Genomic DNA, 12274 nt, shown 5'->3' on the forward strand with positions numbered 1-12274 from the left:
CTTGAGCGGAAGAGGCGACATCTACCCAAGGCAGTCGCAGTCTACCCACAGCACCCAGTCCAGAGCAAGCCTCACACGCCTCTGTGGGTTGCGGCAAGCTTGACAGGCTTAGGCCTAGCCTCCGGTCATGCTCGCTGCGGATCATGTGGGCGGAGGAGGTCGGTGCACAACAAGATAAGGGAATACGAGGACGACATCGACTGTTCTCGCAGGATTGTGTTTGTGTCGTCGCCCAGTGAGATATTCTAGTATATTGACTCTGTAGGAGGAGGACACCTGAGAAGAGGATCGCGGGTGGACAGTAAGGCAACGAGTAGCACAAGAAAAAAGAGATGTCGAGCCAGAGGGAAAATGTATCTCAACTTGGTGCAGTTCCAGTGGTTGATTGATTGATTCATCCCTTGCTGCCACTAGCTGCAGGTTCAACCCCTAATCCTTGCGTTGGCCGTCGTCTCTACATAGGTACCTAAGGTACCCATTGAATCGCTCCACCCAATTGGCACTGGACTCCAGCATCTCAGGGTGCCACAACTACAGTCAGGTACATGTCTCCATGTCCATGTCCTGCGCTGCGCTGTTCGTGACCCTTGGAGATCCCATACCTAACATACTCAGTACAGCAGTACAGAATTCTTCTTGATATATCCTGGACACTCGAAAAACGGTCAAGCAGGACCTCCGTGCCTCCATCCCTCCATTTCCTTCAGCACATATTCCAGACTGCTTCTGGCACCCTTCTCCCGTTCAATCCTCTGCATTGCAGTTGGACATGCAACGGCCACCGCTCCGACCGACTGCTGGTCGTGCGACGGCAAACTCGTGTTAGGTGTCTCATCCTCCAACGCACAACTCTTCCGATCGATCGGAGACCGATATTACTTTTCAATATTGTGGTCGGAATCTGAATCCAGCACACCGTTATTCCTCTCCGAAGCCAGCGGAACATCTCTTGAACGCTCAACGTCGACCGTCAACGTCCGCTAGATCCTCCCTCGATGGCGGCTTCGGGCACATTTCTGGCAGACTCGCCTTCCATTGAGCATCTGCATGACAACGATAGTGAACAAGATGATGTCGAGGACCCCCATGACCTGTCTTTCTCCTCCAGCCACATCCTCCGCGCCTCTATGGTGGACAACCTGGTCTTGTCGCTAGATCAGTTCTCGAGCAACGTCTTTGACGAGACACCATCCACTCCTCGCAATAACAGCTATGATACTGGCACGAGGCTGCGGGGAAGGGGGCACACATTCTCCTCTTCGGTTTCCTCGGAGGCAGACTTGCATGACATGAGAGCTGCACTACGGTTTCCAGATACTGTACCTCGCATCCCAGGGCGAAACAACCTGAGGCATCAAAAGAATCTACAACGACTGCCGAGTATTTTTGGCGAGGACGAGGACTCGGTTCGCTCAAAGGCATACGGTTCCCAGCGTGCGGCTCAGCCCAGCCATCAGAGACGAAAGCATAATACATCCAGAGGCGGCAAAAGCCCGGGCAGCAGTGCATCGTCGAGTATTGATCTGGGCCACCTGACCAGTCTATCAGGTCGGTTGGGAGGAGCAGGGGACAGGCGTTCTCGAAGTTTTGATTTGGGCTCCGGACAACGAAATGTCCGTTCCGCCAAAATCGCTATGGCTGCTGGAGGCGCACCGATGCCTATCATCTCTCAAGGGCCAGAGGCACAGAGCTCGACGCCGCCGAATACTTCTGCTTCACCTCTCGTACGGAAAAATAGCACAAAATCCTCCAAAAGCGCCCATGCGAAGAAAGGACGGCCAGGAGCCTTGGGAAACAATACCACGAGGCCGAACAGTGATTCTGTGCCGCAGTTACCTTCGATGCGAAGTGTTCCTGCTTTTGCCAATGGCGGGCACGAGCAGAAGGTCACGTTTCAGAGCACACCCTCTGTCCCACGGCCTGGTTTCTTCCGGCGTGTTTTCGGCTCGGCCAGAAATGTGCCCACTGCCAATGCTGATGCTCACACACTGAATGCCCTCAAACAACAACAGGGTCGATCGACCCCAATTCAGGACGAGACGCCGCAGCCGTTCACGCCGCCGGCTAAGGGTCAAAGACCAGTTCCTCGTTCCTCCCATGATGCATCTGCCAACAAGGAAAATCAACCTGTGGTGACTAAGAAGACTTCCACTTTCTTTCGTCGCAGGAAGAGATCTATGTCGACCAACATTCCTCCTCCTCTCCCGCTGACTCTCACTTCTGAGCTCAAGTCGGAGTCTGCTCCCGTTGGCGAGACGAGTCCGGTCAGTAGTCTCAGAGCCTTCATGGATCCATACCTGGTCGGGACCCCAGTATCCTCCACAGGTCATGTCAGGACCAACTCGATGCAAGGCTTCTATACTCCAACCCTCCCTCCTCCTGCTTTTGGCTTGATGAAAGAAGCGTCCAACCGGCCGCAACTTGCAGCGCACGCTCGCAATGAGTCGCACGGAAGCAACAGAACCTTGAAATCCAACGGCAATCCAAAATCAACCCTCCTTATCTCTCACCAAGATTCTTTCTTGGCAGATAGTAGCAGCACCGATGAGCCTTCGAGACCCTCTGCTCTCGACGAAAACCAACACTTTGATAGTGACCAAACCGACTTGTTTGGTCAAAGTGTCAATGACCCGCGCAATCGCACTATTGCGTTCAGCACCTTAGCAAGCCCGTCTACCGATCCGTACAAGTCAACGACAAGAAGACCGTCTTGGAAGTCTGACAAAGTTTCGCCCATCCCTCACCTTGCCTCAAATCCACCATCTGCCGCCACGCCTACGGACACTCTGCGTAAATCCAACCACAATGCGAGCCGACTGAAACAGTTGGAGGCAGGGCACAACGACTCCAAGGGCTCACCATATGCTTCTACATCCGACGTCAGCGAGTATCGGTCTGCACCCACAACTCCTCTGGTGACTGAGCCGCCAGCCCGCGGCGAGGTTGCGTCGGCATCTTCCCATGCTCCACGGCCAGATCAGCTACAGGTGGTCACAGACCCTTACAAGCTAAGGGCCCAGAAGATCTTCGACAATGCAGATGACGAAATTGATTCCACAAGTGCGGCAGCATGGCTAGGAGAAACTGGACCTGAGCGCGAGCATGTGCGAAAAGCGTACATGGAGCTCTTCGACTGGTCCGATCAGAATCTCTTAGATGCCTTCCGAGGCCTCTGCGAGCGCATCGCCCTCAAAGGAGAAACTCAGCAGATGGACCGAGTGGTGGACGCGTTCGCACAGAGATGGTGCGAGTGCAACACCTCACACATGTTCAGATCGAGTGGTACGTTAATCTAATGTTCTATCCCGGTAATCTTGCTGACTGGTGGAAGATGTCGTGCATACAATATGCTATTCTATTCTACTCCTAAACACGGATCTGCATATGGCCGATATTGGCCAGAAGATGACCAAGGCTCAGTTTGTCCGAAATACGCTTCCGACCATCAAAGTGGTGGCTCAGGGGGGAGAGGCCGATAGGACTCTGCGCGGCCATGCCATCCCTCCTGGTCCGAGCCGATTGTCGGGAGATGATTCAGGCGCAAATGATGCTGAACGGCAAGGTTCAGAGTCGGGCCTCTACACCATTGAGTCGTCAGCAGAAGGTGGATCGGGCAGGACTTGGGAAATGCAGATGGACTCGGTACTCAGATCCTTCTACCAATCCATCGGTCAGGAACCGTTACCCTTGTCTGGCTTTCAGAGCGACACACTCGGGCCATTCAGCCAGTCCAACAACTTCTTGACCGTTGGCTCGAACATGCTACGCCGGAGTCCCAGCGTGCTCAGCAAAGCTCACTCCGAGTCCCACCGCGGCCGACTTGTCGGAGAAAGCCGGTCACTAGGCGCCCGATGGATGACGAAAGCGAGGTCGAGGCCCCGCCTGCCGTCCGCACAAGGCTTTGGCTCTAGTAGAACCAGCATAGACGAGCAGTCAACATGGAGCCCTTCCATGTCCAGCACATGGAGTAGAGCTTCGTTGGGAAAGACCCTGACATCGGTATCGGTCGACTCCTTTGGCACAGAGGCGACTCACGCAGACTATCAATCTTCGATCGGCTTCGCCAATGCTCTCAGTCAAGCCATCATTCGCGAGGACCAATTGGACTTTTCCATTGACGACGGATCCAAGGCCGGTTCGCTGCTTGAGGATGAATCGCTTGAGCTGTGTGGTGCGCCTTGGGCAAAGGAAGGGATTGTCAAACATAAATGTCACCTCGAAGGTGTGGACAAAAGATCCAAAGACCGAAATTGGAGTGACTGCTTTGCGGTGGTTGAAAGAGGATGGATCCGATTGTTTTCATTCTCTTCGCCTGCGAAGTCGACGAGACACAAAACACGGGCTCCTCGAGCCGGAGATGTTGTTGGTGGCGGTAACTGGCAGGACAACGCCGAAGAAGTGTGGAAGTGCATGTTGCGACACACGATTGCAAGCTCATTGCCTCCTCCCGGCTACTCGAAAGCACGACCGTATGTCTGGGCTTTGAGTCTTCCCACTGGGGCTGTGCACCTCTTTTCCGTGGGAACCCCGGACATTGTCAAGGAGTTCGTATCCAGCGCCAACTTTTGGAGCGCCCGGCTTTCGAAAGAGCCGATGATGGGCGGCGTTAGCAACATGGAATATGGCTGGAGCGAGGCGGTCATCAACCGAGCACTGATTGCGGTTGAGTCTCAAGGCGCAATCAACAGCTCCCTCAGTCCGCGTCCAAGCACCCAGATGTCCATGCGGAGTTCTTTCGAGCACGTTGGTGGTGGTCGGGCCAAGCTGGCGGGAGATCGAGCACATATCAATGACTGGGCTCCTCCCCAACAGTCCATGTTTGCCTCCCAATTGATGGAGGTGGACCAATTGATGGCGTTACAAACGTACGTCAACAATGTGGAGGACGAGTTGCAAAAGCACAATGAGCTCCGGGGACCAATGCTACTGGCATTCTCGGCGAAACATCCCAACTCGACCAAAGCAATGCACAATTGGGAGAAGAAGAGCAGTTACCTTCTTCGGGAGATCGTCAAGTTTCGCACATACATTGACGCACTCCAGAGCGCCCAGGCGACGAAGGAACGCATATACAAGATGAGAAGGGAAGAAGACGAGGCTCGAAGGGCCGAAATGGATACACGGGTGTTGAATGCTCAGCCTGTGACGGCGTGAACAGCACTGGTCATGCGAATCTGATCTTTGTGTGGGAGAAGGGGTGGAAGTTAAAGGGGCGATGACTCTGAAGAGACACTCATTTGATGCACTTTGCATTTGTAGCTAACGAATCACGACTTACGAGCAACAGGAACAGGAACAGAAACAACAGAGCAAGCCGGGTTTTGGATGCGTAGCTGATGCCACTGTTCTGCGGGCATGGAGCTGGCGAAGATTGTTGACATGAAATCCCTATGTTGTTTGAGACAGCTTGTTGCACCATCGACGCTGGTTCTTCGCTTACTGTTTGACCGTCTCTTCCTACAGCGATAAGGGACATGAGAACTACCAAGGTGCTACGCAGGAGGACTCTCAAGATATAATGCAGTGGTCGGTGATCAGGGGGGTTGGCTCTTGTCTGACAAAAAGTTTTGTGGGATCCTGCTGTACTCGCCTCTCTTATTCCTAGGGTTCTTTGTAGGGGGTGCCCTACTAGTAGTCCAAGGTGCTCTCTTCTCTCCGCTACCCACTGGGAGCACTCCAGGAGGATGTGCTCTACTGTCTAAATAATGAGCAACGGCTGAGAAATATATTGGTCAGACATAAACCAAGTGTGTTGGTCATGGCTGTAGTGTTGATGATGCGCACGAATTGGGAATGGCGCTTATTAGTTAGAGTAGACTACAGGGGGACTGAGAGAGAGAGGGATGGAGATAGAGATAGAGAGCGAGTTTCAGGGATGGAGGAGGCTGCTTGATGCACTGAGCCATTCACTGCTCCATCTCCGTTCTCCTGCTCATAGCAACTACTACATACTACTCAGTATCCTGAAAGCCAACCTGCGCTTCTCAATCGCTCTCTGTGCAACCGCGAAAACAACGCGCTCCCCAACTCTCCCTTCGTCATCCAGCCGCGTCTATCTGGTCACCATTCCCCGACCTCCCCCCAATGTCCGCGAGACCACCACCCAACGGCTCGACTACAATCGGCCTGCAACGCCGCATGCCTACTGTCGGCTAGCCACCAAACTATCTCTAGCCATCCTTAAAACCCAACGATGTCGTCTTCAATCCTCAGTGGCCGGCCACAGGTGGAGCGCAGGTCGTCGAGGGTACCGGGGGGATTTGACCAAGAAAACGACGAGGATCTGTCGCCCACAGGAAGCATGCACGGCGATTCACAGTTCGACTCTTCCCTGACCAACTCCTTGCTTCCAGGACCCAAAGACCCGAGCAGTCTGTTGCAGCAACTGGACGAGAACACAAATATAGATGGACGGGCAAATGCGACCCTGGACGAAAGCGAAATGAACAACAAGTTACTCGATGTCGAATCTAGTTTCCTCCCTGAACCGTCTCAGCTTGCCATTCAAGACTCGGGGGAGGCTGGCGCGGACGACACGCATCTGTTCGGAATTCCAAACAATAATGTTGCCACGCGCAAAAGGCCTCAACCGATTGTAATATCCTATTCACACGATGACACTGAAAACCACATGCATTCAAAATCCACCGAGATGCAATCTCCTCGTACGCCGCCAGGCGGATATAAGACGCCGGCGCCCGAACAGCAACGTTTCCACGATCTCGAGGAACCAGAAGGGACCACGCCGCAGATATCAAATACGTCAGCTCTCGAAAACATGTCTTCCTCTCCAACTGCGGCCGCCGCGGCTCGAACACTCTCACGAGTTCAGTCTCTGGCGACAATGGGTGGTTACGAGACGGCAGACGAAAGAGAAGACGACTTCGGATCGGACAGAGGCCACGGCCATGCAGGAGAAGATGCTGAAGAGACACCAAAACGGATTGGCGCACAGTACGAGCAGGAGAAACGATATCTGAACGTTCCCAATGCCATGGATGGACAGCAGGAGAAGACAGACAATGGTACCAGTTCGGTGTCAAGGCGGCCACAGTACCTTCACAAACGATCCTCGCAGGCCCGGCTCTCCTATGATTCGATGGCCAGTTCAAACACGGACGCGAGTGATGCTACACTCGGCGCAGACTTCGCGCTGCAGTCGGGTGGCGCTTTACCCGAATCGAGTGCGCAACGCCAGGCAAGAGCGACAATTTCACGACAGGCCAGCCTGGGAAGCATGATGTCGGGCATATCGGGGATGAGTGACGATGAGTCTCGAATACAGCGACAAGCCAGTGTGCCAGATTTGAGTACGCTGGAAGAAGAGAGCCCACCACGGTCTAGTAAAGCTAGTGGACTGGCGACTCCGCGAGCATCGATATTCAATTTCAACATGCCCACCGATACCGTCATTGCCAATAACGTCCGGGACATAGAAGTACCTGGGACGTTCGCGCGGCAATACCGACAAGAACGGAGTATGTCACCCGACAAGAACAATCCAATGCTTGGTATGACGCCCGGCCCCAAGCGAGGATTGACCCTGAAAGAGCACCGAAGCACGGTGGAAAAGCTGGGCAAGGAAAACTTCGACCTGAAGATGAAGATACATTTCTTGGACCAAGCTCTCCAGACGCGCTCTGAGGACGGGATCAAAGAAATGATTACGGAAAATGTACAATTAAAATCGGACCGGATAAAGCTGGAGAAGGATAATCATAATCTACGCAAGCAGGTTCGGGAGCTGCAGAAAAAGCTTGAAGAAAGCGGTGCTCGCGAATCTCCGAACGGCGATCCTGGGTATGGAACTGATGAGGAGCGAAGCCCAACCGCGGAAGAAGAAGTCATCTACCTTCGTGAGAGGGTCGAGATGAACGAAGTCGAGATTGAGAAACTTCGGTCGGAGAACTTTACCAAAGAATCTGAGAAGCGCAGATTGGCTGAGATGGTCAAATCTTTGGGAGACACCCGGACAGCCACCTCAGATGTTGGCTCAAGAGAAGAGCGTGATATGTGGAAGGATATGCTGGAGGCGGAGACGATCGCCCGCGAGCAATCCGAAGAGGACAACAAGAGGCTTCGCGATGAGATTGTGAAGCTCCGGAACGCATTCCAAGCTTCAGCCAAATCAAACTCACGAAAGTCTCGCATGGCAGGTTCCGTTGTCTCAAGGTCCAGCAGTGTCGAAGCTGCGAATGCGCAAATCGCGGAAATCGAAAGACTTCGGCATGAAGTCTCGGAGCTGCAGAAGATGATCGGTGCGCAAGCATCCACCCTGACATCACGCAACAAGGAGAAAGAACGCCTGTACCAGGAAATCGAAGATTTGAAGTTGGGTCGGATGGGCGGCCTTCGATCCGTGGCTGGTGACAGCATTCTGGACCGATCAGCTTCCCGCGCAAGATCTCATTCTCGCGCTAGCAACGGCACGCGGCTGTCTCGGGTGAGCGACCAGGAACGAGAATCTTTGGAGAACAGGATCAACGAGCTCCGCGATGAGGTCTCCCAACTAAAACTTGAAAACCAAACGCTTCAAAACCAATTCGACCAAGCTCTGGCCGAACTCGACGCGGTGGATGCCCAAGCCCAGGCGGATGCCGATCAATTCAATGAGGAGCTTCATGTTCTCACTCAGGAGCGCGACAACGCTCTGCGGGAGGCCGAGGAGCAAGACCAGGCATTCCAACAGCTGAAGAATGAGGCGCAAGAAGAGATTGACGGCTTGGGAGACGAGCTCGATGCTAAGGTGGAGGAATGTGCCAGGCTCGAGCAGGAACTCCAGGGGCAAATCGACAATGTCAAAGCATTGCAGGCTGAAATGCGTTCGGCCGCCGAAGGGCTGGTCCGTCTCGAAGAAGATGCGCAGCAGAACTTGGCCCGATATCAGTCCGTCAAGACCGAGCTCGATGACTCGAATCGCGAAATCGAGAATCTCGAAAAATCTCTCCAAGAAGCGGAGAGCAAAGTGCAAAGATTGACGGTGCAGCAGGAGAGCAGTCATAATGAGATTGCGTTCCTACGCGAAGAGCAAGATGCGGACAAGATCAAGATTGGCGATTTGGAATCGTTGCTCAAGAAGGTCCACCTCAATCTGGAAACAGAAAGAGACAGGAGTCGAGATCTGGAGCGTCGGCTCAACGACGAAAGGGCTCAAAGAGATGCGGTGGCCAACCAAGAAAAGCAAGAAGTTCAGCGAGTCATTAATGATCTCAACCGCGAGGCTGCGGGTGCCAAGGATGAACTGCGAAAGGTGCGCAAGGCCTTGTCGTCTCGCGATATCGAAGCAAATGCCTACAGAGACCGGCTGTCTGAATTGGAGGAGAGCCTGCGGAACATCCTTGGCGATTCTCAGGGCTCGCGATCGAGCCTCATCAGTGGCATCACGAAGATGCGCCGGGAGCTTGATCAAGCAACGATAGATCTTGAATCGCTGCGCAGGCGATTGGACGAAAGCGAAAGTCTGCTGGCTGACCGGGATGCTCTGTTGGAGTCGACGAGTCATGAATGCAAGAAATTGGCCGACGCCCTTGAACGTGAGAAGCTGGGTCGACGACAAGACAAGCTGGACTTTGAGCGGACCAACAAGGGCCACAACTCGACGACGCGCGCACTTAGCTCTGCTTCCGCCCGGATTGCGGAGCTAGAAGGGCTGCGGCAGACTGACCGGAAACGAATGGGCCAGATGGAAAGCCAACTCAAGGAACAACTCGGCGAGCGCAACCAGATCCTGCTCACTCTTTGGAAGCGACTGTCGGCCATGTGCGGTCCTGACTGGACTCACAACAATAGTCTGATCAATGGCAATCTACCGTCGCAGGAAGTTGTTGGAAACATGCTGTTCTGGCCCGGGTTCAGCCGCAATCTTCTACTTGCCGCCAAACAGGTGGAAGGCACGCTGTCGAGTTTCAAAGAGAAGATCAAACGGGTGGAACGGGAATTGTACAAGGAGTACCAAGCGCTCGAACAGACGCTCGAAGTGCGGACGCGGAAACTCGAACGCATCGAGGAGAGTTGGGAGCAGATGAAACTGAAGGTGTCCGAGATGGAGACGCGCATGCCCAGCGACCTTGGAAGTCGGACGCCGAAATCGAGCCGGACTCCTGAAATCAGTAAGTTGAAAGGGGAGAACCGCCTGCTTAAAGCCGAACTCCAACTGCTTCAACAGCAGCAAGCCCATCATTCCCAACACCAGCGACGGGACCGGAATGAGAGTCGAGCATCCGGCTATTCCAGCTTGATGTCCACCAACGAGGCGCCGGGGCCGGGACAAGCCCTTGACGGAGCCATGAACAGTGCCCTCGGAGTGCCGACTCGGTCGTCGAGCATGAGGCGCAGTCGACCCGGGGAGCTGCAACGGCACCATTCGGCAGGGACGGTGGAGCATTTCGCCAGCTTCAACCACGGCAACGCCGGCGACGTGACTTCGCTGCGGTCGAGTTCGATCTCCAGTCGCAATTCGGCCTACATGTACGCCGAACGGGAGCGAGAGCGAGAGCGAGGCCTCATGATCCCGGCGGGACCGTTCAATGCTCCTGCCAACGGGAATTTCTCGTTGCCGCCACCGCGCGAAGCGCCTCCTGCGCCTCCCAGTAACGCGTCGGGATCGGACATTGCCAGTATCACGACGGCCGTCAGCGTGGGCGGACAAGGGCAGGAGTCGAAATGGGTCCATCGCCTCCGGGAACTGGAGAGACGGCTCAAGGCGGAGCGCGAAGCCCGGCTCCTGGACCGCAGTGGGGCACGGAAGAGGTTGGAGGAGAGAGATGCGGTCAATGAAGAGTTGAGAAGGGAACTGGAACGCGAGAGGGTCAGGAAGAGTGTCGAGCCTGCTGATGCTGGCGTTGACGTTGGTGCGGATGCTGGGTTGCAGCCGTTCCCGGCGGGCGAGGCTCATGCCACCGAACCGGATGCTGGAGCCGGGCGTGGGAATGGGAATGGAAATGGAGCGAAGAAGCGCTAGATTCGTTTTGGCGGGTTCAAAGTGACTCGCTGGCATTAAGGGAAAGAAACAGAGAAAAGCGAGGAACACGGGATGAAAGGGGAGAGATGGTATAGGAGGGAAAGCCGGATGGGTATTCAGAATGGTGTTTGCTTCTTCGCTTTGAGTCAGAGATGTGTCTGGCCTTGTCTGCCTCATAGGATCTTTGGAGGATTGATTGATTGGGCTGAGAAGAGACTTGGATCTCTAAGCGTGCTGGGATGGGACTGGACTGGAATGGACTGGGCTGGACTGAATGGTATGGACTGGACTGGACTGGCTGAGCTGAACTGAACTCGGATGGGTTGATCGTCTTTGTATCACTACTGCTACTATATACCAGGCAGGGGGTCAGGACGTCGGGAAGACAACCGACCTGTATCAACCACTATAGCAACCAACAAGAATTGGGCGTTTCCATAGAAAGTAAAGGTCTGGTCTGCTGAGAGAGACGCCCATGGTGGAAAACAGAGAGTACAACTCATTATGGACGGTTAGATCAGATGTGCTGCTCACTCTACATTGACGAGCGCTCACACCCATTCACTCAATCCTCTCTCTGCTAGTCTGTCTGTGTGCTCCCGCCGTCGTCTCCGTACTAGTAGTTGGACTTCAAAGCCAGCTTGGAAGGTGTAGAAGATCAGATCGAATTGGGAGGTACGAGTAAGTATATGTAGGTATGTATAGATAGATGTACAGCGGAGGAATAGATATTAGATACCGTAGTAACTCTGTAGGTACCTAAGGTAGCCTGATGTGATGTGATGTGATGTGATGTGATGGGAGCCTCAGATCATTCTGCTCTATATGTGTTTCTATCTGCATTACTCCGCCGTAGCATATCTGATTCGGTAACTATTACTACATACGGTACTAGTACTACCTACCTCTGTACTAAGTTACTAGTAATTACTAGTTGATCAGATCGGACCGACGCGCCGGACATTTCCAGGCTCCGAGCCGTTCGAACGCCGAACACCGCACATGAACGGCACTTGTTCCTGATCGCCGGCTATCAACCAGCCCGACAGTTGACATCGGGCATCCTACTCTACTTTGTAGGACCTTCGGTATCCGCAGTCTTACTACAGTCATCATCACCGTCACCGTCGCCTTTACCGTCGCCTTTACCGTCGCCGTCGCCCTACAACTTCATCCCTCGTCGGGCAACTTGATCGCATTTTATCGCACGGCATTGCATCGCATCGCATCGCATCGCTTTGCATGTTAGGCTATCGTATCCTTTGTCTGTCTCAACCGTATCTCTTCCTATCCTTTTCGGCTTTCGAGCGAGCG

General features: G+C 54.0%; 2 protein-coding genes across 2 annotated transcripts; both read left to right on the top strand.

Annotated features, from left to right (window-relative positions):
• Nucleotides 1-995: 995 nt before the first annotated feature.
• A1O1_06187 (uncharacterized protein) lies at nucleotides 996-5154 on the top strand (the record flags this gene model as incomplete). Its single annotated transcript, XM_007727066.1, has 2 exons — nucleotides 996-3282; nucleotides 3332-5154. 2 exons carry the CDS (start codon nucleotides 996-998, stop codon nucleotides 5152-5154), a joined length of 4110 nt encoding a protein of 1369 aa, XP_007725256.1.
• A 1039-nt stretch (nucleotides 5155-6193) lies between these two features.
• On the top strand, nucleotides 6194-10960 carry A1O1_06188 (uncharacterized protein; the record flags this gene model as incomplete). The annotated part of the gene is made up of 1 exon (XM_007727067.1): nucleotides 6194-10960. One exon carries the CDS (start codon nucleotides 6194-6196, stop codon nucleotides 10958-10960), a length of 4767 nt encoding a protein of 1588 aa, XP_007725257.1.
• Nucleotides 10961-12274: the final 1314 nt, after the last annotated feature.

Source organism: Capronia coronata, assembly GCF_000585585.1.
Source record: "Capronia coronata CBS 617.96 chromosome Unknown acBCG-supercont1.5, whole genome shotgun sequence".
In the NCBI taxonomy this organism is placed as follows: Eukaryota; Fungi; Ascomycota; class Eurotiomycetes; order Chaetothyriales; family Herpotrichiellaceae; genus Capronia; species Capronia coronata.